The sequence below is a fragment of the Phodopus roborovskii genome, unplaced genomic scaffold (genome assembly GCF_943737965.1).
Source record: "Phodopus roborovskii unplaced genomic scaffold, PHOROB, whole genome shotgun sequence".
NCBI lineage: Eukaryota > Metazoa > Chordata > Mammalia > Rodentia > Cricetidae > Phodopus > Phodopus roborovskii.
The window spans coordinates 9,786,874-9,813,264 of record NW_026126434.1 but is presented as its reverse complement, the minus strand read 5'-3'; the positions used below and the strand labels follow the sequence as shown (position 1 = coordinate 9,813,264).

Here is a 26,391-nt window from a genome sequence, read left to right as displayed (position 1 = left end):
CAAGGAACTCACTTTACAGATAGGAAAGTGTGACAGTGGGCCCATACTCAGAGTCTACTGGTTTCAGCATGTCACCCACTACCCTGAAGCATCTAGTCTGATAGGATAATGGGATGGACTTTAAAAGACATAGACATGTTGCTAATTAGTGACAAAAGTCTGGAAGGCTGGGCAGCGTCCTTCAGGAGGCAGGTGAACTGTCAGTCAGAGTCCTGTATGTGGTACTGCCTCTCCCACAGTCAGGAGTCGGAGCTAGAAACTAGAATGGCAGAATGCACCTTCATTCCTGGTGCCCAGCAGCAAAAGTCTCACTTCCTGTCTCAGCAGTTTTCATGCATTGTTGGCACAGAGTCTTGTTTCTGGAGTGGAGGGTGTGGTTCCACTGGGAGGTGCCACACCAGCATTCAAGGATCATGCGCCCAATTCCTATGTGGCTTCCCCCAATCCCTTCAAATGGCCATCTAAGTATTCATTCAGCTCCTGCTCTGAAGGTGGCTGTCTTGGAAACTGTTTTCCCAGCTTCATCTGAATGGCACACAGGTGGCCACTGAAGGGCACACTGCACATGTCCACATTGAGCTGTTTATTACCGGCTCCAGGAGAAGGTGAGACAATGGATTGGGATGTTGTTGACCTTTATATAGCTTGGGGCAGTGTATCCCTTCCCACTCCCCCTCCCCTGGTAGGCCATAGGGCCAAACACCATTGAAATTCCAGTCTGAAACCTCAGCCAGGCCCGGAACATATGTTTCACCCTGAAAGGAACAATGGAGCCCCTGAGCTTAATTAAGACCCCACAAAAAGCCCTTGGCTGGGCAGGCCTCATTCTCTGCTTTCCGATCACCCCACCCCCACCCTCCTCCAAGGGAGGATGGATGAAAGGCTGGTTTGCTACCTCCTGGCCTTTCTGTCCTCACACCATGATCTCTGTGGATGTAACATATTGCTCTCATTCTAAGGGACTAAGAGACTTCATCCTTGAGCCAAGATGAGTGCCTGCAGCCTGGGGACATGGATTCAGATCGTGTTAAAGATTTCCCAAATACTCCAGGGGTTATTGTAACTCTAGGCAATCTCTGTCACAGGTTTTAAGTGACCTTATGGCATTCTTAGCTTTTGGGTGGGTGGGAGCAAGGGGCTTGTTAATACATTCCTAAAGGTTTTACCTGATAACCTGATATGCACAGGGATGTTAGGTCAGGCATAGAGATGGCGATGAGTGTCTATTCACGGGACTAAAGATTGGCCAGAATAACTTGACTCTGGATCTGTATCATTCCAACTCCCCACAGTTACAAAGTTCTAATGACTCAATCAAGCAGGTAGAATCTTTGTCACAGATGTGAGCTCCCCCCACCCCACCCCTGCCGCCCCCTGCCCTGGGACCTTGAGTTCACATCTCTGTCCATTTTTTGAGTCTTGGAGTAGAAAAAGGCCACCTTAGCTCCTGGGGCCAGTCAGGCCTAGCTACAGAAACAGGCAGCCAATGAGAGCCTGCTGGACTTCCTGGCCCCGAGTCACAATGGCTCTGGGACTCTGGTGAGGTTGGAGGGTGAGCATCTGTCCAAGCCCTGATCTAACCTGAACTTCAGTGGTAAAGTGTGCAAAAACGGGCTGCTCTGACAGTAGGAAGTAGCCCCAGTTCTGGGAGTTAACTGCCTGTGAAGGCTGCCAGGGCCTGCACAGCACAGAGCTTAAGAGATGTTTATGTGGAATAAATTTACAAATTTGAACTTATTTAACACAGCTCTTGCCCTGCTTATAGCAAGCTGGGAGTTACCAGTCTTCACAGGAGGTCACTTTATCGTAGTTTTACAGAAGGGTTAACATGACAGAGAAAGGGGACCACACAAGGTCAAATAGCAAGGAGACAGAGAAGCCAGAAAATGCAAATCTAAGCTCCCTGGCCCTGGAAGCTGCCCACCCTGTCCAAGGGAGAACAGAGCTGTCTGAGCACTTCCCACTAAACTGGCTCCTTCCGTGATCCTGCATCTGCCCCCCACACCCCGTGCAGGATAGAAGGCTATTCCAAAAGGAATGTCCATTGATCACTAAACAGGCCAAAACATGGGCTGGAGAGATAGCTCAGTGGTTAAGAACATTGACTGTTCTTCTTCCAGAGGTCCTGAGTTCAATTCCCAGCACTCACATGTTGGCTCATAACCATCTGTAATGGGACTGATGCTTTCTTCTGGCAGTGCAGTTGTACAGGAAGACAGAACACTCATATACATAAATAAATCTCAAAAAAAAAAAAAAAAGTAAGTCAAGACACTGAACCCTGCCTGCCATACATAAGAGCCATGTGGCCCTGCCTGCCAGTCATATGTGAGTTTCTTGCCAGTATTGCCCCAACTTATTGCCTAGAGCTCACTACACTTTTTGTAATACTTCCTTTGGTTTAAAACAAAAACAAAGTCACAAAAGCTTTGGTTGGAGTTGGGGAGTTGGAGAGCTGGCTTGCGGTTAAGAGCACTTGTTGCTCTTGCAGTGGACCAGAGTTCAGCTCTCCTCACCCTCATTGGGCAATTAGCAAATGTCTGCAACTCTAGCTCTCCAGAATCTGATGTCCTCTTCTGGCCTATGTGGGCAACTGTGTGCAAATACACACACACACACACACACACACACACACACACACACACACACCTATGCATAAGTAACATAAATGTTTTAAAAAGATGTTTTAAAATGTATGTTGCATTTTGAATATAGCATGTCCCATGGGCTCATGCTGTGAATGCTTGTTCCCAGCTGGAGTCATCTTGGGAAGTGAGAGCCATTTGGAGAAAGCTGTCCCCTGCATACATTCCTTTGATGGCTAGATAAGGAGGAGGTTATATGGTAAGTCACCACCTTACCCTTTTGCATCCTGTTTGCTTATGAGGTGAACAGCTCCCCTCTCCCACATACATCTGTCACCACAATGTTCTTGCCAAATGCACATATGTCACAACTACTTGCTAATATAAAATTATTCTAGCTGGGCATGTTGGCACACACTTTAAATTTCAGGGAAGCAGAAACAGGCAGAGCTCTGAGTTCTAAGCTAGCTTGGTCTATATAGGAAGTTCCAGGCCAACTGGTGCTACCTTGTCTAAAAGAAGAGGGGGCAGTGAGAAGGGATACTCTTACTTTTCTGGGCTTCCACTTTATCATAAATTCCAAGTTTTAGGTTTGTTCTGATGCCATTCACCCAATGCCATTTTATGAGTCAGGTGCCTCAACCGCTAAGTCTAAGCTTGGAAATCTGCATCCAGCAAGATGGGGTAGATGCACTTTCTCCAATTCTTCTGTTAAAGACAGCAAACATCCTTAGACATCAAATGTAAAGCAAAAACAAGACTTTGACACCTGGGGTGGAGCAGGTAGACTGTGACCTGTGTGACCCAGGGAATGGCAACCCTTGGCTGAGGGAGCCTCTGGTTTTGCTTTGTGCTTTGACCTCAGATTAAGATCAGAAGATGCTAGTGACCTTGAAACAGTGGACAGTAAAAGCCACCAGGAAGTCTGCTCCCTTCAGCCAGAAGGCTAGTAAAGAAAGGGTACTTTGTAAGACAGAACTCTTAGAAGGTAGCTGCTTTGCTCAAGCCAAACACCAAAGGAAAGCCTGTGATGGCAAGGTGCTGGCTCAGCCTAGATTTCCACCCTGGGAGGCTGCACTCCTCTAAGCATTTCTACCAGAATAGTGTCAGAGGGATGCCAAGCAGTGAGTCCCCTCCTTCCGTGTGGGCTCCAGCGATCCAACTCAGGTCATCAGGCTGGGAAGCAAGTGACTTTACTGGCTTCACCATCTGCCGGTTCTGTCTGTCTGTCTCCTTCCCTCCACTCACCTTCTCTTCCCTTTCTGGGATTTCCCAGACTATCTAGTCTTCCTCCTGCTTCCACCCAGACTCACTATGAAACACCCCCTGAGCCTGCCCTGTGATCCACACCTCTTCTTCCCCAAGGGGCTTGGAGCTCCTGAAGGGCAGCACTGGGTCCTACTCAAGGGACACTGAGTCACCTGGGCCTATTTGACTTCTACCTGTGGGCTCAGCATGTGTCTACTTCTCTTCTCCATCCGGGTGGGTCCTGGGCTTCTCTTCCCCATCATGTATTGTCCCACACTCCCTGACTTGACTACTTTTCAGCCCCCTCACCTCTTCCCTAGAGTCCTTCCTCCTCTTCCCTCCTCCTCCCTCCCCCTGTCAAGCTGCTCCTCCTTTTCCTCCTCCCTCCTCCTGGTTCCGCAGCTGCAGTTCCACAGGCAGTCGGCAGGGGGAGCCCCGTGCCGGGCCTCGCCCCTGCGGCGCGCGCTTCCTGTGAGGTCAGGTGGGAGGAAGCGGCCACCGTGGACGCCCAGGCCCGCGAGCCGTGCGCGCAGGTGGGTGTTCGCGCCGGGACCGTGTCGGTGTCAGGGTCCGGGTCCCTCCCCACCTCTGCGGGGACTGGAGCCTCGCCTGGCCGAGATACTGCTGCAGCGCGGGTTGTCCAGCATGCGGAATGACAAAGCACGGGACGCCACGCGGGACCGCGATGTTGCGGGTCCACGCCGTGCTCCTTCCCCAGGATCCAGCCTGCCTCAGTGCCCCAGCACGGGGAGAGTCCAGATGTATACCCGGGAGCTCCTCAGCTGACAGTGCACGGCCCACTGTCACCCTTGGGGGCTGCAGAGCTGGGGTTCCCCAGAGCCCCAGCCCAAGCTCACACCCCGTGTGGTGGGAGCATTAGACCTTGCCCTTTAGCAAATGGACAGTGGTGCTCCTGGAGGCGAGGGCCGGGGGGCGGGGGGGTAGGCGTGCCTTCTGCAGCGGAGGTCTGCCCTTCCCAGGTTGGTGGCCAGCTGGTTGGGTTCTGTCACCTGGGAGGAGACCTAAAGGGATCTGGATAGATCCTTAGCTCTTGCTCTTTTAGCTGCGCCTGGGAACCTCACCCTAACCTCCTCAATTTATTTTTCTTTTCAGTTAGCATACAAAGTATTTTCCTCCTTCCCTGTTTTTGTTGAGGCAGGGTTTCACAAAGCCGAGGCTATCCCCAAACGTCAGACTGCCCTTTAACCCCTGATCATGCAGCCTTCTGCAGTGGATGGATTATAGGTGTGCACCACATGCCAGGTCTCTGGGACTCTCCTCCCTCTCCCGTCCCTTCCTCCCTCCCTTCCTACTTTCCTCCCTCCTTCTTTTTTCCCCTTGTTATTTCACCTATTTTCATTAACCAAACAGGCGCTTGCTAAGGGTGGGTCACCATATGACGTTGAAAACAATCCTCTCAGTTATCTGAGGTCAGGGCAAAGAGTTCCCTAGACAGAGCTCAGAAAGGGCTATTGCTGAGGGGACCTGTGAAGTAACACCCACCTGACTCTGCACTCATTGCTGGTACAGCCCAGCAGGAATTCACAGCTCCCAGGAGGATGGTGAGGATCTTGGCCAACGGGGAGATTGTTCAAGATGATGACCCGCGAGTGAGGACCACCACGCAGCAGAGAATTAGCAGTCCTCGGCAGGTAGGCATCCGTTCCGAGGAGAAGCCTTTGGCCCCAACTCCCATAAGTTTCTCAAACTGGCTTCTCACCTCCTATAGAAGCCACTGTAAGCCTTCCTAATGCTGCGACCCTCATGTTGTGGTGACCCCCCCATAGATTTTCATACTACTTCATGACCATTTCACTACTGTTCTGTATTGTAATTGTAACCTTGCGGGTTTTTTTTTTTTTTTTTTTTTTTTTTTTTTTTTGATGGTCTTAGAGACCCTTGATAAAGTGTCTTTGATCCCAAATGGCTGGAGACCCACAGGTTGAGAACTGTTGTTTTCTAGTCTGGCATTCTCTCCACAGAGGGTCTATCAGAGTAAGAACCAACTTGTGTCTGCCTCCTGCCTCCTGGGGAGGGAGCCTTCCCTGGCCTCAAACCTACAGGTTCACTCTCTTTGGGTGAGATTTACATGATTTGCAAACCCTGCTGGAGCCAGCATGTCTCAGGAAGCTTTGGATGGAGAAAAGCTGGGTAATAGAGGAGATGAATGGTTAGCTTAGCTTCAGAATATTTTGCAGAGAGGGTGCCAACCTAAAGATGCCCACCTCTTGGGGCCCGGCCCCCTTGTCCCAGGCGTGGTAAGGGGAACACAGGCCATGATTCTTCATGCTCTGAGATTTAGGGTCTTGGCTGTTCCTGGGAGAGAAGCTCTGTTGTAGGATGGCCATGGGGGAGGGCGGGGCAGTCTTCTGGCTGGTGCTTCCTCTGGATTCATTTGTCTGTCTTCATCTTCCAGGGTTTTCTCAACAGAGGTCATGGTGGGCCTCCAGGGGGCCCTGGACCCCGCCAGCAGCAGGCAGGTGCTAGGCTGGGTGCTGCCCAGTCTCCCTTCAATGACCTGAACCGGCAGCTGGTGAACATGGGTTTCCCCCAGTGGCATCTCGGGAACCACGTGGTGGAGCCGGTGACCTCCATTCTCCTACTTTTCCTGCTCATGATGCTTGGGGTCCGTGGCCTCCTGCTAGTGGGCCTGGTCTACCTGGTGTCCCACCTGAGCCGGCGGTGACAGGGAGGGCAGGAGTGTTCATTAGGATTGGCTGGGCTTTGCTGTGAGAGCAGGGACGGGGGAGGGAGCAAGCAGTCAGAGATGGGACCATGGGTGTGTATTTCCCCATTGTGATAAACAGGAGGCAGAGGGCACAGCATCACCAGAAAGTACAGAGTACTCGTTTTCTTGGAAGGCTTTTAGGGGCTTAGGGCCTCCATTAAGAAGCACAAGCCCAGGGTAAGACAGGCTAGTATGTTGTATTCTCCCAGAACACAAGCCCCTTTCCCTTAATCCTCCCCAGGAGCAAAATGAGTTTAGAGAAGCTAGGAATTGTCCAGATTTGTGTAGCATTCCTTTTTTCTAATGGTGTCTTTTTATTAGTTACTCTTATTTATGAAGAAAGGTATTGAAATTCTGTTTATTGTGACATTTTTCTTTCTTTTTTTGGGGTATGTTTGGTTTTGAGACAGTGTTTTAACTATGTATCCTTGGCTGGCCTGGAATCACTATATAGACCGGGTTGGCCTTGAACTCACAAGAGATCTTCCTGCCTCTGTCTCCCAAGTGCTGGGACTAAAGGCGTGTGGTACCCTGTCCAGCTATTGTGATATTTTCAATAAATAAATTTGAGTCTTCTTTTAAGAAGTGGGTGAATGACTCCCAGCTGTGTGGTCTGGAAGCCTGAAGAGGGGTGCCTGGTTAGAGGAGGAGGTGGCAGGGCCTTTGACCTTGGTGATTGCCACAGTTTTCTCAGTAGGATGGGGAGATGGGAGGTGAGGCATAAGCCTGGACCCCTTGCCTAGTGCTGGGGGAATGCTCTAGGTACCCAACACACTGAACTCCAAGGTCAGCTTTTGGGGAATGGTCTTTTGGCCAGAATGGCTGGGGAGGCACTAGGAGTCAAAGAATGGGGTGCTTGTCTGGGGTCTTTCTTGCTTGGGTTCTTCCCAGGGGCTACTCAGTTCCCTCCAACCACCAGTGTCTCCCAGAAGCCCCATGGCAGGCTGTCCTTATCCTTAGGGAGTGTTGGGTTGAGGCAAACTCTTTTCCCGACAGGAGAGGCCTCAGGTTTGGCTTTTGAACTCTTCTGGGGGTTGAGACAAGGTTTCTCTGTGTATCCCTGGATGTCCTGGAATTGCTCTGTAGACCAGGCTGGCCTCAAACTCAGAGATCCGCCTGCCCCTGCCTCCTGAGTGCTGGGATTAAAGGCATGCGCCACCAACGCCCTGCTCTGTCCACTTCCACATCTGTGGTGGGACTTGTTCTGTACATGAACTGCATTTTGGGGTGTGGATTCGATTCCTCGTGTACGCAGCCACCCTTTCTAGAATCCAGTTCCCTTCCCCACAGTCCACATCCCGGGAAGAGAATTTAGTGCTTCGTTGAAGACAAGTAAGTAAGGGTTCAGGTCCAGATGAGGGTGGGATGCCAGAGGAGCTGGTGGTACCCATAGACGGACTAACATGAGGACGCAGGGCTGTTGGGGCTGAAGGTGTCCTGCCTCTGTGTCCTTGGGCTCCAGGCTGGTTGATGCTGTTCTGCTTTGCTTCTCCAGCCGTACATCTGAAGGTGTTATGACAACCCAACTCTGACTCAGGCACAGACCCCGAAGGGCGGGTTGTGTGGTCCAGTGCCTATGTAGAGCCCAGGGTGGCCTGAGTGTGCAATGCTCTTGCTTCAGCCTCCCAAGTAGCAGGGATTATAGGCATGTGATGCCATACAGGGCTCTGTCTGTCTGTCTGTCTGTCTGTCTGCCTGCCTGCCTGCCTGCCTGCTTGCCTGTGGTTTTGATGTTTCTGGCAATTGAACCCAGGGCCTTGTACGTGCTAGGCTCAGACTCTACTGCTGAGCTACATCCACAGTCCTCTTGTGACTTAATTTACTTTTCTTAAGTTGCCCATGCTAGTTTTGAACTTGATCTGTAACCCAGGCAGGCCTTGAACTTGTGAGCCACCTACCTCAACCTCTCAAGGATCTAGGGTTATAAGCATATGCCACCAGGCCCAGTTTCTTAGAATCTATGCCAATATAAACACACACAGCTATTTGGATTCTTAGTTTTTTATACCACAGTAAGTTAAGCACATTTCTCATCTGTAGTTCTTGGCCATCTGTCGCAGGTCCATTAATTCTTTTGGCCTGGGGTGACTTGTGACTCTCTTTTGGCCTCTGCTGTAGTTTATACCTGGGGGTATTTTCCCCATAGACTTCAAAAGGAGCCCTAACCCTGAGCTGGGTGTAGGTCATAGTGGAAATGCCTGCTTCGAGGCGTGTAACTCAGTGAAGGGTTTAAACTTAGTCCTGGCCTCTAATCTTCTGAAACGGAAACATCTCCCATATGCCAGCAAAACCTGAGGGAAACCACCTGTAAAACCATGCCTGGGTGGTCATTCCCTGATCAGTTGAGAGGCTGCAATCTCACCTTCACCAGTAGGGGGCCTCACCCGAGGGCTGCCTGTTGCTCCCTGTGGACCTCTCTCTACCATTAACTAATGTGGCAGCAAGAGCTTGGATAGATTCTCACAAAGGTCAGTTTTAGTTGTGAAACCCGAGTATGTTGGCCTGGCCTGTTTTTGCCCATGGCAGAGCTTAGTAGGTGGATACCCGGTTTGGCACAGTGTCTGTGCCTGCTTCTTCTGCCGTCTTGGTCTGATGAGCATCTAGGTTAAGGTGAAGGGAAGTCAAGAAATGTTATCCACCTGGGAGAGCCACTTCTCCTGGCCTGTAGACCTGTTTTGAATGTTGTCTCATAGCGCCACCTGGTGGGAAGTCTGGGCAGGAGCATGGCCTCATTCCAGGGAGATTGGTGGCAAGTGCTCTCTGCTTTTATTCTAATCCTTATTCACTTTGGCTTCACCCTGGTCTAGGTCTCACAACAGGAAGAGTCACAAGCCTGCCATTTCATCAAAGAAAGGGGGGTCTTCCCCTTTTCACAGGCAGGACGGAGGTTTAGGAGAGGAAAACAAGATAGACAACAATAGGGTACCAACAAGTTGCCTTCAGTGTACTGAGGCTGGGGTGCCTGGTGGCTGCTGTTGGAGGATGAGTCATGGTCTCTTTCTGGGGCGTTTCACACTCGGTTATTTCTAGCCCACAGTTCTGCTGTCACATGAGGTGACCCAGTGGGGAGACTCTGCCTTTTAGGGCCGTGTTCGCTGTAAGTGGGTGTAGGCAAATCTATCCCAGACCACCCAGAAACTGTCTACCAACCCCTCTCACACCCTCCTAGCCTTGCTCAAAGGCCCAATGCCCAGTGGTTTCCTTTATGAATATGACCTGTGTGACATAGCTAGCATTTCTTACACGGGGCCAGTGACTTAGTGCTTGTCTTCTTCACAAGTTGAGGCAGGCATCTTTGGGCAGCTGTGTCCCAGTTGTCCTGTCTGACTGGAGAATGGGTCCCCTCAAGCAGTGCCTGGGCCCGGTGAGGACTGGAAGGGTGGCACAGAGGTTTGAACCACACCACTGCTTAGGGTACCCCAGTGAAAGCTACTGCCTGGGTCGGGAACATTTAGAATGAAATTTCTTTTGAAATTCCAGGAGGGGGAATAAAACAACCAAGAAAAATATCTCAGTCTGGTTACTACCTGTCAGTGTATGGCTGTTAAGAAATTTGCCTGGGGCTGGAGAAATGTCTCAGGCAGGTAGGTAGGCAGGCAATTGCTTTACACACCTGAGGACCTGGTTTTGATCCCCAGGACCCTCCCTCTTCAACACAAAGCCAGACATGGTGGTACATGTTTGTAAGCCCATGCTGGGAGGCAGAGACAGACATCCCTGAAGCTCAATGGACAGCCAGTTTAGCCTCCTTGGCAGTTCCAATCTATTGAGAGATCCGGTCTCAAAAAACAAATGTGTACGGCACGTGAGAAAGGATGAGGCTGTCCTCTGTTTGCTCCTTGCATGCATGCACACACGCACCTGCATATTCACAAACATACCCAAAGATGTTTGCCTGCATGAAAGCCCCCCGCAGTGTGAGAGCTGGCATTTTTCTTGCACTTTGGAGCTCAGCTGGTTCTGGAGAACTACCTTGTTCCAAGAAAGTGTTTAAAATTCAGAGACTTTCCTCAAGGAACTGGATAGCACACTGGTGCCAGCAGGATTGTTGGGTGTTGCTGTCACATTGTTTCATGCATTGTCATTGTTCCTTTAGTAAACTAAAATTCAAAGGTGCCAGAGAGCTCGCCTAAGCCATCTTAGCCATGGATTTCAAGTCAGATCCCTTGGTCGCCAACTCTGAGGTCTTCTTGTGACGTCATGGTCAGAGTCAGTTGAGGGCTGACTTGAGGAGCTCCGGTGTGGAGACTGGGTCTCCTAGCGTTGAGCCCCTTCTCTCAGGCCCATCCTTCCCCGTTGAGTTAATCTGTTGTGTCTTCTGTAGCTGTGTCTGCAGACAGCCTCCAAGATTTCCAGCTTGTCCTTCCAGATTCATCTCTAACATGATTTATTCAGTCATTCTTATGACTTCTGCTAATTCCTTCCACAAATTCAACCAAATCCTGCCAAGACTCCTCCCATCCAAGTTCCTACTGGCTAACAAGGAGACAGCCTGCTCTTACTAACTCCAGGTCTGTGGTTCAGAGCTTCTGGAAGACAAAGAAGCAACTAAACTAAAATTAAATAAAGTTTTCTTTCTTCTTCCTTCCTTTCTTTCTTTCTTTCTTTCTTTCTTTCTTTCTTTCTTTCTTTTTTTTGAGCCAGGGTTTTTCTGTGTGACAGCCCTGGCTGTCCTGGAACTCACTTTGTTGACCAGGCTGGCCTCAGACTCACAGAGATCCACCTGCCTCGTCTTCCCAAGTGCTGGGATTAAAAACATGAGCCTCTACTGCCTGGCCAAAACCAAAGTTCTTAAATCAGGTTAAGTATCACCTCTGTCACCATAAAAGCCAAAAGTGAAGAATGCAGTCACCAGGGATGAAGGCTCTTCTTCACCCCATGGTCCAGAATATAGCTGCAAGATGTCAGCCATCATCCTTATTACCAGCAGGAAGGACAAAGGGCAGAGGTAATCCTCTCTCTGCTTAGGCTCACTCCTTCCTGTTCACATGATCCTTTGGCAGCGTTGCTGTAAGTCTATCAGTTTGATGTCTGTCCATCTCCGAGTCCCTCTTAGACTAGAAGCTCCATGGGGTAGAACATCTAACCCACTTCCTCCATCATTCTAGTCTTTGCATACAGTAGGTGCTCAGTAGACTTACAGATGGAGGGAACACCCAGGATTGTGCTGTATACACGCTCTTGACAGGGCAAGAAATTGAGTATCTCCTAGACTGAGTCCCTGATGATGAGTATGTTGTTATGGACCAGGCTTCGTGCTGAAAAGATGGAGTGTGTGACCCTGACCCTGTTTAACTCCCAGCAGACCCTGAGAGGTGGACCTGGCTGTGCTCATTGCTTAGCATGTAGGAGGGTGAAGCGATGAGGTTGTTGTGCCAGGTGGAAAGCTGGGCTGTGAAGTTGACTGTCCAGACTCAGGTTTATCCACTCCCAGCCCTCCTGTGCCTAGCACTGGCTCCCTGGATAGCTAGCCTCAGGAAGGGTGGACACCCCTTATTCTGAGTGGCTGTTCACTGTGGAGACCTTCCTGTGTCAAGGGTGATGAGCCCAATGCCCACAGGGCAAGCTTTAGTCCCTAACTGTTCTCGTGTGATGTATGTCTAGGAGCCTTGAGTTCTTCTAGACAACAGAGGAAGGCAGGCTGGCCTTTGTGGGCTGTGGCCAGGGCTCATTTGCAGAGTGGTGTGTGCTGTGCCTAGCCCCTGACTCTTGGCTCATGGAGGTGGTGGGGCCCTTCTCAACAGGCTGCATTAAATCATACAGATGCTGAGAGTCACGGAGACTGTTTCCGGGCTGTTATCTCTCCTCAGATTTAATGGAAAACTCCAGGACAGGGCTAATGCTTGATGTGAAATTGGTCAAGAACCACAATGGGGAATTTCACACAAACTCCATGTCATGGGCATGCATTGTAGCCCAGAGCTGCCACTAACTGGCTAAGGTCACATGGTTGATTGATGATGTGGACAGGCTGTGTTCTGTGGATTGTTCTATGGTAGAACCATTTTATCCCCAGAGTACTAATGGGGTGATTAGAGATCTCCCCCTCCCCACCCCCATCTCAACACCTGCTTGAAGAGGGTAGCAATGTCAAACACAGCTAGGACTAATTCTGGCTATTGCTAGCTTGCTTCCAGAGCCTACCAGTAGGTGGCGCTAAGTACCCAGTTTCTACTTAGCCTCTAGGAAAAAAAATTACTCTCAACTGGTGTGTGAGAGTAATTGGGGCCAGAGACAGACTTTTGGGATGAGCTTGTGCCTTGTGCTTATTAAGCACCCAGGGTCAAAGGAGGACTTGGGAATTCCAAGTAGGGTTTTCTGATTCTAAACCCTTCCAAAGTTTCTCATCAGTGGAGTGCCAATAGAGAAAGATGTTGAGTGAGTGGCCTAGAGAGATGGAGTACAGCAATAAGGACAATATGGTGGCACCTAGATACCTAGACTGCTAATCCTTTTAATGGGCTCCAAGCCAGCTTCTTCATCTCCCTCATCTCAGCTCCTGGCACGCCCCCTCACGCCTCACACAGCTTCAGAGGGCCTATCTAGGACTTGAACCTTTCTCTCCTCCCCCTCCTCTTTGTTCCATCTCTGTTTTCTTCCCTCCTCTTCCTACACCTTTCTTTACTCTAGTCCCCACACCCATACCTCCATGGACTCCACAGGTCTAGCTCCACCCCCAATACCTCATTCACAGTGTGGCAAACCAATACCAATGGGTTTCTAGGATGTGGTTTCCATGGTGATCATGCATCTCCTGCCTCCTGGTGTTCGGCCCTGGGCAGGTTGCCGTGGAGACTCACCTCACTGAGGAGTGATTTGTGGCACTGTTTGTTTGTTTTGTTATTTTTCTATATTTCAACACCTTCTTTTTTAGGGATACTGGAGCCCAAATGGTTCTTTCTCAATCACAGTAAACCTGGACACCCCTCCCAAAGGAATCCCCAACTATAATGTCCCCTACATGTTTCGTTAACACAAGGCTTCCTTGGAAGCATCTCTCTCCCCCTTTACAGTGCTACTGTAGCTTTAGGGTCACAGCCTGCACACTGGCAGCCCTAACAAGCTAGGCGTGGCCACCCACCTTCCATAGGCCGACTCCAGAGACAAGTCTAAGGAAAGCAGAGAAAGGAGATGTATGCCATATGGCCACACTGAAAGGAAACGGATAAAGAGGTCCTACGGCCCCCAAGTCCACACTTGGAGTAGTAGCCTGATATTTCAGTTTAAAGAGAGCACTAGAGGTGGGCAGAGCTGAGCAGTCCCGGCCACGGTGGTCCTGTCCATCACTGGCCAGTCCTTGTTTCTGCTCCAGTCACTTCTGCAGGGTGGGCTGCCAAGTTGTCAGAGCTGTGTGCAGGTTCCTCCTCAGGCTACACCATGCTTCAGCCTTTCCTTCTTCCAACATGAAGGTCCCAGGGAAGTTCTTATTTATTTCCTGGGTCAGTGGTTTGAGTAGTCTGCTAGCCAAGAGGGACACAGTATTCTTCAGAGTATTTTTGTTATGCCAGGGTTTGTACCACACCGTGCACAAAACACCTTCAGTGGCTGGCTAGGTGGGTGGCCACAGAGACATAGGTCAGACTGTACCCATTTTTCTTCCTTTCTGCCCAGAATGTCCTTTGAGGCCTTGGACTCAATACACAAAGCCATCAAGTGCAACCTGGAGAGTGTCTATCAAGAGCCATTTCCCTGGGGAGCCCCTGGTGGCTTTGGAGAGAAGGTAGGCATGGGGGAGTGAGGGGGGGCAAATCTAACCCAAAGAGAGGTGTTAGGGAAGGGGAACAGGTGAGGGCAGAGACTGTGGGAACCCAAAGGAAGAGGTCGGGGTGTGAGAAGGCTAAGTCTTGGCAGGAGAGTCCCCTAGTGCTAGTGTCTTTATAAATCACCCTGAAATGCAAACCTAAACCAGACTTCCTCTTTCCCTGCCAAGCAGGGAATATGTTTGTGGACATGAAAACATATTAAGCACATGGCAGCCCTCTGTCCCCCAAGTTGAAGCCATTATAATAATGAATGAAGGCAGCAGATTCATTAAAGATTCCTTTCTCCCTCTTCTGCCAGTTAGATCAGTCAAGGGTTGAGAGAACATGTACCACTGCAGACAGCAGGAGGGGTTTGGGGGGGGGTGAACCCCCCAGAGGCATTTGCTGAACAGCTAAACCGGGGGCCTGAGGGAGGGGGCTAGCAGGGAGGAGCAGGAGAGCTTGCTGGGCTCCCAGGGACTTGTGGTCCATTTCCTTTCCTGCATTACACAGCATGAGGGTCTCTGTCACCATGGAAACAGGCCTGCAGGCCAGGAAGGGATATCAGTGCAGGCTCTTTCATTCTTAGTGAACATGTGACAGACTAGACTCCCTGGGGTCCTGTCCCTACTCCCCTCAGATTTCCAGGTGAGCCAGGTCAATCTAGACTACTTGAGGTCTACCAGTGGTGGATGAAGGTGAGGACTGGTAGCTGCCCACTCCAGGATTCAAGCTTAAAATCGGTTCACACAGAGACGTCTTCATCCGGAGGACCAGCCAGAAAGGCGGTTCATCAGCTGAGCCACACAGAGGGGTTGGGAACATAGTGAAGGCAGAGACAGGTCTAGCCTTTAAGCAACTTGAGTCTCTCCCTCCCAGTCTTCCTTCCTTCCTATTCCCTTTCTTGCTCCTTTGGCCAATCTGCTTTCCAGCTTCATTTTCTATTTGTAAGAATCATTTATATAACATGCCATGTTTCCCGAGTGACATTCCCCAGGCCTCCCTCTCTCCTCCACCCTCCAGTGGTGCCTCTGATGGCTTCAGGAACACAGGCTTCCCTACTGCTTTGCTGAGCATGCTCTGTGTTTGACTGAGAAATCACCTCACACGGAAGAAGAGTTAACCATTGTGGGATCAGGAGGCCTGCCCTCCACATTGTGGCTGGTGAGTGGCGAGACCGGGAGGGGGTCCTGATACCCTCTTCAAGGGTGTGTCTCCACTGACCCAACTTCCTTTTAGTAGGTCTCAGACTCCTGAAGGTTTTGTAGAGTAGGGACCAAACCTTTAGCACCTGAGCCTTTGGGTGGACACTCTGGATCCCCCAACTTTGGCTGGAGTGTGAAATACCCATTTTTTTTTTCCTTTCCACTTTCTCCCACCCTCCTGTCCTTAGAAAAGGCTAGAAAGAACAACCAAACCTCTAGGCTTGAAGCTGTTCTCAAATTCTCAGGGCATGGACTTACTAACCTTCTTTGCCTGCACTTCCTCATTGAACAGACTGTCTGACTGTTGGTGGAACCCAGGGCTGCCTCAAAGGCATGCTTCTGCTCAATGCTTAACAATTTCTTGTGCTCTGACACCCCATTTGGGGCAGGTTAACACAGCTGGTTTGTGAGGAGGAGGTCTTCGAAGTGACCCCATTACAGGTCCCTTGCACACATGACTAAGTATTCCCTTGTGGGTATTTTTAGGTCCGGCTTGATGGGTGGGTGGAAACTCCGAAGCTTTGTATACTCAGGAACCCTGGGGCAGGCACGGTGAAGTGGTCCAGCTGGGGAAAGGGGCTGTGGATCTCCTTGGAACTCCAGAGACCCAGAGATTAAACAAAGATGCTAACAGATGAGCTGATGAGGTTTGGCCAAACAGCTAGCTCCCTCTGGGGTTCAGAGACCCCAAAGCCTCCTGGAACAGAGTATGATGGGTTCCTGCTTCCCTGGTACTCCTCCAGCAGGAACAACCTTTCTCACACACAAATGCACACACATGCACATTCACAAATGAACACACAGTGCACACACACACCACCCAAGGCCACTTTTAGCCCCAGAGTTGAATGCTGTGACATGACAGTGACAACTCTATGAGGTAGGTTTCCTGTAGCTGTTTCATAGCCTGAGGGCGTGGGTACAGTGACTAAGCTAAGAGTGATGCCATTTATGTCTCCCTGGCCTGAGGGGAGTGGGGCATCTGGAGGATGTTGTCCACCTCTATTCTCCTTGGCTCATGCAGGAAATGAAACCCATTTCACAGAGTCTTGTCTCTTGCCCCCAGCCTGTGGGAGTTAATGTGCCAAGCTTCTCAAATTAGAAACCACGGGAAGAAAAGAATACATGTATATTTTGGAGCTAGCTGGAAGTTGTTAAGGCCTCTTTGGGCAGAAGTACATCCGTTTTATGATCTCTGTCCAGGTTCTCTTGCCCAGTAGATATTGGCTAAAGGGCTGGAAAGCCTCAAGACTCCAAGAACCCAGGGGACCCAAGACATGATCCTTGCTTCCATCACCTTCTGTTGGCAGACACCCACCTCACAATCTGGGGACCATAGCTCAGAGGGTACAGGGGACAGGTATTTTGTGAACTCCAGCCTGCCTTGGGATGGAGAATCAGGGACCACAAGGCATGTTTCTTAACAGAACCCCATTTTCTACTATCCAATTTTCCCACTGGTGACATAGTAACCTGTTGTGGACCCTGTTCCACTTAAGCCACCAGCATAGTCCATTGCTTGTCCACATTCTGTGGACAATTTATCCAGGCACAGTGAATTGAGACTTCTACTCTGCTTTGATTGAGAGATTTCCTCCTCTCCTCTTTCCTCTCCTCTCCTCCCGTTCCTGTCCCGCCCCTCCTCTCCTCTTCCTCTCTTTCCTCTCTCTCTTTCTGAGAAATATATAGTCAGAAGAGATTCTTGAAGCCACCTTGACCAGGTCAGAACAATTCTGAAACTCGTTGTCCCTCTGAACTTCCAAACCTGACGTGAATTGTATGTTTTTTGCCTTTAATGCTCCGTTTGTTTTATTGTTGTTATTTCTAACACTCAGTCCTAACCCAAGCAGGCTCTTTGTACCTGAGCTAGTTCACAAGTCAACACTTGACACAGATTTCAAAGAATTTTTCTTGGTGGGAGGAGTAGGGTCTCATGTAGCCCAAGCTGGCCTTGAATTTGCTAGGTCACTGAGACTGACCTTGAACCTGAGGACTGGAATTACACCATGTCCAGTTCATGCTGGAGATCCAGCCCTGGACATCTGACATGCTAGGCAAGTGCTCTACTGTGTCTTCATGGGAGCTTGGTGTCTCTCACGATGGCACTGCCTTGAGGAAGACCCAAAGCACAGAAGTGGCTCTGTGGGAAAAAGTGCTTGCCACACAGGTGTTAGGACCTGTGATGGAATCCCCAGAAGCCACCTAAAAGCTAGGCTTGTAACACATATGTGTGTAACCTCAATGCTCCTATAGGGAGATGAGAGGCAGAGGGAGCTGAAAAACAATAGAAACTCTGTTATACAAGATGGAGGTGAGTGCCAGTGCCTAAGGTGCTAACTTCATATGGGTGCACTGACATATAATACACACACACATACACACACACCCACATTCACACACTCACACACAATTCAGAACTCAGGTAGTTCAGGGTAGAAGTGGTGGTAGTCATAGAGAAGCCACAGCAGCCGTCCTAGAATAACATGGCATGGCTCACGATGGACTTCGAGAATGACAGATCCCAGCATAAACCCAAAAGGCATCAGAACTGCAGGCACACCTGTGAAGCTGGCCATGCTGGTTCCAGGGCAGAAGTTTAAACATACAGCCAGAGAATGGCATGTGAGTGTCTGGGCTCCTTTGTAAGACGGAATTGTGTCTTATTTACTTTCTTGTTGCTGACAAAATACATGATAGAAAGCAGCTAATGGCTGGTGGGGGGGTGTGTTTTGGAGCACAGTTGGATGCCACCATTCCACCATAGTGCCAAGAGCACATGGCTGTGGCAGAAGGAATGACAGATGCTGGACTGGTCACATTGTATCAATACTATCTTAGTTCATTTTCTTCTTGTTTCTTTTTCTTTCTTCCTTGGGTTTTGTTTGCTTGTTTTGAGATAGGGTTTTTCTGTGTAACAGCTCTGGCTGTCTTGGAACTCATTCTGTAGACCAAGATGGCCTCACCTCAATTTCTTTATGTCTGTTTTTGGGACAGGGTTTCTCAGCCCTGGCTGTCTTGGAACTCACTCTGTAGGCCAGGCTGGCCCAGAATTCAAAGAAATCTGTCTGCCTCTGCCTCCTGAGTGCTGGGATTCCACGCCCGGCTCTCCTTGTTTCTTTTGATTGAGGCTGGGACCCCAGCTCACGAAGGTGGCACCACCAGTGTTCAGGGAGTTTTCCCATCTCAGTTGAGCTTCTTTGGAAAAGTCTTCATAGACAACCAGAGGTATGAAATCTCACCATCTTAATGTAACTGGCTTTAGTACAGTGCTGGGCTTGCTGGGGGAATCAGGGATCTCTCCATGCTGTCCCTTAAGGCCCAGCTGCCCAAGTGCCCCCTGGAGGAGAGATGTTGGAGAAATAAGTTGGCTCCTGGTGCCCTCCCACACCCAGCATCCTCACCCTACCCTCTCCTCAAGAGTGGAGATACGCAGCTGGGGCAGTCAAACTGACAGCAGGCTCCAAGAGAGCACACAGCTATGGTGGCCAGAAGGCTCAACCTTGTCAACACAATGGCCTGACAGTGAGGCCACACTCCCTGGAGTGTTGACAGGAAAGACTACCGGAGTGGTGAAAGGAACTGGGGGACACAGCAGCAGTGAGACAGGGGCGAGGAAGAGCTGTTGCTCCCTGATATTCCCCCAGGCAGATCCCGGAAGGACTGGGGAAAGGAAGAAGGTGGGGGAGGACCTGGTGTGTGGTCCCTCAGCTCCTTCAAGCATCTCTATGCAATAGAGACATGGAGCCTTCAGCTTACTGGAGAGATCCAAGCCCTGGATTCCTGGCCTTATTTTGTCTGCTAAGCATGTGTCTCCATGGTTACTCTGGGCAAAGATGCCATTTTAATGGGGTGGGGACATTAAAGAGGATGGAAGAAGGAAGAGGAGAGAAGACAAGGGCAGGGGCATTGGCAGCAGGCACAGAGATGTGTGTGCACCAACAGTTATTTTGTGTGCACTCTTACATGTGTGTGCGTCTGTATCATCAGGTGTGCGTGTGCAGTGTCTGTGCTTGTGTGTGGGTGGGTGCAGGCACTCAGAGGCCAGAGAAGGATATCAGGAGTCCTTCTGTGTCTTTAGTTATCTTTCTTCTTCAGAGACAAGGCCTCCCACTGACCCTAGAGCTAGGCTGGCAGCCGGCAAGTTCTAGTGACCCTCCAGACAGTGTGGAGGTTACACACATCACTCCCGCTTTTTCCAAGGGCTCCCAGGGTCTTAACTCAGTTCCTCATGCTTAAAAGTCCTCTTACCAGTGTCCCACATGTCTCTCTGTACACTGGCTTGATGCTGGTCATATCCAGTGGACACATCCGTATGTTAGCCTATGAGTCTCCCTTGGTGAATGCAAGCTACCCAAATCAGGGGTGGCTGAATGTCCTCCTGGGTCTATGTCTCAGCCATACCTCATGGGGACTCCATGGGGACTGTCTTTAGCTGATCCTTAGCCCTCAATTCTCAGTCACATTGAAGAAGAGCAAACAGGCCTGGTTCCAGGAGGCTCATGGCCAATGTATGACCTTGGAGTGCTTGCTTTTTTTAAAAGTAAAAATATACAATTTGAATTTTCATCATGGAAACAATTGTGTAGCTAGGACTTCCAGGCGGGCCCCGTCTTGGCTAGTTCCTAGTTTTAACTGCCTCTCAAGAGGCAGAACACAATCACTCCAGGAAACAATGGCCTCGAGTCATATTTAAGACCCACATGCTCCTTCCCCTCCGACTGAGCCCTCACCTTCCTGTCTCTTGGTCTGCGGTTCTCTGGGTCATCTAACTGCCAGGCCCTTACCGGGACCTCACTGTCTCCAGTTGTTGACAGCATCATGAGCCCCAGGAGGCCAGACAAACCCCCTGTTAGCCTTCCCTGGGTCTGCTGAGCATTGCAGGACCCTGTGAGTTGAGGATTTTTGAGTGAGAGATGGAAAGTCAGTCACTTAGCGGGACCAACATCTCTCGGGTAGAAGTGCCCACCAGGTCCCTATTGTCCTTCAATATAAAATATTTAGCCAGTATTTAATTCTCCATGTGAAAACAAACAAGCACATATGTCACATTAACATGCAACTTCTCTTTAACCTTTAATGAATATTAAAGTTATATGTACGTTGAAGAATTGTTTTTAAATATTTATCATCAGCTGATGTTTGAATGATTTGTATTATAGATTATATATGTAAATTTTTATTTGTATTATATACTAGATGCCCAGGATCCTGTAAAATTTTTGGATGAAAAGGGATGAGTGGAAAAAGTTTAAGATATCCTAGTAGGTAGGAGTGGAGGTCAGTGGAACTTAAGTGACAGGCGGTGGGGAGTGAGGCTGCTAGTGGGCTGTAGCTGCCTCTGGGAGGTCAGCGAGAGCAGGGATCGATTGATCAGATCCACCAGGTTAGACTATAATCAACAGATGGGGTCTCCCAGCCTGGTGCTCCCCTGAAGTCCAGGGGAGAGTGGTCATTCAGCCACCATCCTGATTACCCCATGCTTTGTACCACAGGGCAGGAAACAGATGAAGAGGAGGAAAAAGCCACAGCTACCAGGCTCAAAGGAGGGAAGGGGACCCACAGAGGACACACAGAAAAAGCAACAACTCAGCCTAGAGCTCTGGATCCAGCTGGCAGAGTCTTGTAGCTCTGGGTGCCAGGAGGCGCCCTGACCCTTCAGTTCTCATGGATTCTAAAGGAAATGTTAAATATGTCTCGGTGTTTCATGCTTGTTATCCTAGCACCTGGGACACTGGTGTGGGAGGCTCACGAGTCAGGGGCAGCCTGGACAGTAAGTTCCAGATCAGCCTGAGCTATATCGGGGAGGCTCTGTTAAAAAAAAAAAATCAAAGAACTCAGTGAATGTGCCCTGGATTGACTCCAAGCAAAAACACCAGGCACGACATCCAAACCCTTCAAAGAGCCCAATCTTGGCCAGTGCCACGATCCCTGGTTAGTCATGATTCCACGGAGGAGCAGCAAGAGACCCTGTGGGGCTCAGCCAGTATTGACTTCTTGTGGGCTCCTAGAAGCTCCGAGCGGTTTAGCAGTATCACCCGGGGCTTCTTGGATCATGAGGCCTTGCAGACATAACCCAAGAGAGCAAGGAATGTTTTGAGGGGGAATCTTCTTTTTAGCCAGAAGGGTGATAGAAGAGAAGGTTAGGAATTTGGAGAAGCCCAAATCATGTGATGGGTTGTGAGCCCAGGACATACTATCATGGAGGAAGCTTCTCCAGAGCTTTGGCATGCCCAGTCTGCCTCAGGAGTTCTTCAAAGGGACCTTGGAGCATCAGATCAGGAGTTCAGGGACCCCTGCAGGTGAAAGCCTGCTCTTGGGTTCTGATTGTCCTCTCTCAGCGGTCCCTATTGCATAGACTCCAATGTCACTCTGCCCCCTACTCAACTCAAGCTTTCCCTGTGTCTGGCACCTAAGCCATTTCCCCTCCATGGACAGTTCTAGATTCCACCGGGGGTATCCTTCCTGGCTTTCATTGTCATCCTGGGAGCCTGCAGCAGGTGGCAGATGCCTCCCTGAGCTCCACACCACAGGCTATGGGGGTCAGGTGGAACTGATGTTTTCTCCAGATTACTGGGAAATAAAACATTAACGGGGTCTTGAAGGGTGGGTGGGCACCTGGCAACATGGGACCACCAGACTAAAGATGATACAAGGGAGAGACACAAGAGGCCATGAGGAATTGAAGGGGAGGCTTGGGGGAGGGTAACTCAGGGTGTTGGTTGGTACCACTGTTTGGTTTGGAAAGGAGGGCTGATGAGTTCTGAAATGAGGGTGGTGTTGGAAGTTGGTTCAAGCAATAGAGATTCAAGGGAAGGAAAGAGACTAGAGAAAAAGAGGCCAAGAAGAGGTTAAGCCAGAAGAAAAAATAAACTAGAAAGAAACAGAGGATGGTGATGAGGCCCAGGGAGCGGACACTCCGATAAGTGGTAATTGCTTCCATCCGTGCGTTTTTTTTTTTTTTTTTTTTAACCAAGCTGCTGTGCACACATTATCTCATTCTGTTTAATCCTATGAAGTAATCATGACCAGTCCTGATTGCTGAGCCCAGTTCAGTGCCAGGTACTCTGTGCATGTCTCTTACAGCCCTGTTAGCAACCACAGAGGGTAGGTTTTAGCATCCTTTCCTCTCTGCTCTCATACTGGAGACTCCGAGAGTTTAAGGAACTTACCTAAGATTGCAGAGCAGGTCCATCTGGTTCTGCTATATAGGTTTGACACATTGTTCTGAACTCCTGAGACTTCTGAACTCCTGCAGGAGCCCTGTGAGGATCATGGATCCCTCCATTCCATTCTGGCATCAAAAGGGCCCCTTGTCTTGCCAAAATGCATTGCATGCATGAGGGGATTGGATACCATGAATGCTCTCACTCCACCTGGGCCTCAGAGCCTGTTCCTGCTGGTCCCTGAGTCCTGTGGAGTCCTCCTGGAGGCAAATTATCCCAGAAGCCTGAAGTGGTCTGGAAAGCAGCAGGCCCAAGAGAGGAGACATACCTCAGATAAACATCAGTGCTCCTAAGTGAGGGACAGGGGCACCTTCCCAGGTTTCAGGCTTACATATGAAAACGGCCTCCAGGGTATAAGACATATGCTAGGCAAGGCCCAGGACCAGGTGCCAGACCTGGTCAAAGGAGAGGTGGGTAGAAGGGACAGCCTGGGTTTCATCTGAAACTAAGCACAGCTGCATTACTACTTGGAATATATATACTCCGAGGTGTCGGCTCACCAGGAAGGAGTGCTTGCTGGCCTTTCCATTGACTCTTCTGGCTTCAGGATAGGGATTCTGAAACCTTCATGGACTAGCAGGAGGTAGCTGGACCCCAGATGTCTTCTCAGCTTTTGGGAAGCTGGCCAAGTAGACAAGGCACATCTGCCCACTCCTAGCAGGACACCACTAGGCTGAACCCAAGGAGGAAGCTCAGAGAGAAACTGCCTTAAGGGGCAAATTCCAGAAGACACCAGAAGTCCCTAAAGGACCTGTCCTAAGGTATAGGTGGCTGTTATTAGCATCTCTAAAATGTCCCCAATGTATAGTGAGCCTTTTTAGATGGCCAGAGTAGTTGAAGTCAGTCTTTGTTATCTTGCTTTTCTGAGCAGTTTTGGGTTCTTGAGTATGCTAGGTTTTGTTTTATTATTTATTTTATATACCAATTTAGGCGTTTCAGACTAGTTTCAAACTCCATACATTGTTACGGGCAGGTTCCCGCCAGCCTGGTCCACTGCCGCGCCAGCCCCAAATAACACACGGAGATGCTATGTTAGATATAAAGCTGTTATTAGCCTGTTGGCTAGTTCTGTCATAAATATTAACCCATTTCTATTAATCTAAGTATTTCCACATGGTCTTCTCTTACCAGAGAGAGAGTCCAGAGTTCTGCTCTCTCAGTCCTATGTGTTGAATCTCCTACAACCATCCCTGAATCTTCCTTGTCTCCTAGTCCCTCCTATCTTGCTTTCCTATTAATTAACCAATATGAGAAACACATTTACAGAATGACATCTCCCATCATTTCCTCTTTTCTGTCTAAAGTAAAAAGGGTTTTAAACTTAACATAACAAAATATATAACAAAATAGTTATCAAATGAGAACCACAGTTAACAATATTTAGTCTATTAACATTTAGCAAGATTTAAAGAAAATATTCCATCATCTATCCTATCTTTGTGAGTCTAAAGTCCTACATGTAACTTATCTTTAATCCTAACTAAGGAAAACTATAACCATAACTATCTGTCTTCAAGTCCATCAAAGACCACAGAAGGATAATATATAAACTCTAGAAATGACAGAGACAACTCGCCTGGTCAGTCACCCAAAGTTCTTCTGTAAAGGTTCATCTTCAGCCTATAGGCCATAGTGTGTCTGGCAGACTCCTTAGCAAAGCAGGGAACTTTAAACTGTTCATCTGTATTGGCAGTTTGTCAGTCAATTTTCTCTGTGTCCTGCAGACTGTCTGGCAGACCCTTCCATAAAGCTGGAACCCTGTAGCACTTTCCATCTTTTTCAGCAGTCACTTTTCTGTGGGTCCTGCATGTCCAGTTTATACAGCATAAAGTCAAACAGTCCAGACAAGAGCAGTATCTTGTCCAAATGGCTAGTCTTGCTATATTGAAAGCAAACTCCATAAGGAGTTTCTTTGATGTCCATCTTCCTTTTTGACCCAGGTGGTATTTCCAGGAGCAGTTGTGTCTCACTGTTAAGAAAAATCCTAAACCATTTTAAATGCCATATTCTGTAGGTCATTGAAAGGTTTGAAGAATGCCTATTCATCTCAAATACATCTCTGTATATCTTGAAAACCTAACTAACTTAATTCTAAGTTTTGACTATCATAGGTAACTATCTATAATCTGTATTATATTATACATTACATTTCTAAATGAGCTATATAAACACAATACCTAAATAAGAAGAGAAATATACATATCACAAAATTGACCTTAAATTTGTATCAATAAATGAAAATCCATTCCAAAACAAAGTATTCATTTCTATACCATAATTCCCTTTTTACCATTAAAAAGAGATTGGTTGTCATCTTTAACCATTTATAACCAATCCCATTTAAATGAAAACAAATATTTATAAACAATATTTTGGAATTTGGGCATCGTTTTTTCCAAACTGCTTCCTGCTGGTAGGGGGTGCTGTCATGGGGATTCTAAGAAGATGCAGAAATCCTGGCTGTGTTGGTCTGCAAGGCTGCCTTGTCCCATGGACATTGCTTCAGAGGGTCTTGCTTGATCAAACCATGTTAGTCTGGAAGGAATCCATAACTTTTTATTTTCTGAGGAAACAAAAATAGAAATTCTTTTCCCCAGTAACCTGTCCTTAGACTTAAATTTTGAAGTCAAAGCATTTTTAAAATATATAAATTGGATTAATTTAGTAGCATTGATAATCAAGTGTATTGTAGCAATTATTTCTTCCTTAGCAATTGAGCAATTCAAAGACAACACCATAGCATACAGTATCCAGACTCTTTATGTGCTTTCCATCTTCATGTGGCTTTTTTATTACTCTATTTCTTCTAATTTCTATTTTTTATTTTTGAGACAGGCTTTTTTTCTGTGTAACTTTTGCCTGTCCTGGAATCTGTATACTAGGTTTGAAATCACAGAGACCTGTTTGCCTCGGCCTTCCAAGTGCTGGAAGTATAGGCATGTGCCACCAATGTTCCAGCTGCTCTCTCTCTCTTTTTAAACCATCTGCTCATACACACTATTGAATTGTTAGCATCGCTTCTTAAAAGCTGTGCGGTTTTTTTGCAGCTTATGCTGAGTCAGGAAATCTCCCTTAAAGGAGCCGCACAAATCTCTGCTTGTCTCTAGCAAAATAGAGCCCAACAGAGAAAAACATCACTACCAAGAAGCCTTGCTTGTCTCTGTTTTGTTTCTAAAACCATTTTTTAAGGTTTTGTTAAGTTTTAAGTAGAAGTTCTCGGGTCCACATTGCAGCACCATTTTGTTATGAGCAGGTTTTCCTGTCAGCCTAGTTCCTCTGCCTCACCAACCCCAAATAACACACAGAGATGCTGTATTAGATATAAAGCTGTCAGCCTGTTACTAGCCTTTCTTTTTGGCTAGCTCTGTCTTAAATATTAACCCATTCTTATAATCTAAGTATTTCCACATGGTCTTATCTTACCATAAAGAGGGTCTGGATTCTGCTCTACTGGTCCTACATGTTGAATCTCCTACAACCTCTCTTAGGCATTTCAGACTAGTTTCAAACTCCAAACGTAGCCAAGGATAACCTTGAACTCCTGGATCTTACTGCCTCTATCTGTTGGAATTATAGTCTTGTGCCACCACACCCAGTTAATACTATGCTGGGATCAAATTCAGGGCTTGGTACATGCTAGGCAAGGTCTGTACCAACTGA

The 26,391-nt window shown here is 48.5% G+C and overlaps 1 protein-coding gene across 2 annotated transcripts; it reads left to right on the top strand.

Moving 5' to 3' along the window:
• The first annotated feature begins 4,246 nt into the window (after positions 1-4,246).
• Fam241b (family with sequence similarity 241 member B) lies at positions 4,247-6,550 on the top strand. Of its 2 annotated transcripts, XM_051186784.1 has the most exons (4): positions 4,302-4,366; positions 4,993-5,078; positions 5,364-5,485; positions 6,250-6,550. In XM_051186784.1, the coding sequence occupies exons 3-4, from the start codon at positions 5,393-5,395 to the stop codon at positions 6,517-6,519; spliced, it is 363 nt and encodes a 120-aa protein (XP_051042741.1). In that variant the 5' UTR covers positions 4,302-4,366; positions 4,993-5,078; positions 5,364-5,392; the 3' UTR covers positions 6,520-6,550. The 2 variants fall into 2 exon arrangements, with proteins under 2 accessions (XP_051042740.1, XP_051042741.1); XM_051186783.1 differs by lacking the exon at positions 4,993-5,078 and having other exon boundaries at positions 4,247-4,366; positions 6,250-6,541.
• The last annotated feature ends 19,841 nt before the right edge of the window (positions 6,551-26,391 follow it).

Coding starts and splice junctions, on each gene's coding strand:
- Fam241b (XM_051186784.1), top strand. CDS start 5,393: ATGGTGAGGATCTTGGCCAACGGGGAGATTGTTCAAGATGATGACCCG. Junction 5,486..6,249: donor GAATTAGCAGTCCTCGGCAG/GTAGGCATCCGT, acceptor TTCATCTTCCAG/GGTTTTCTCAACAGAGGTCA.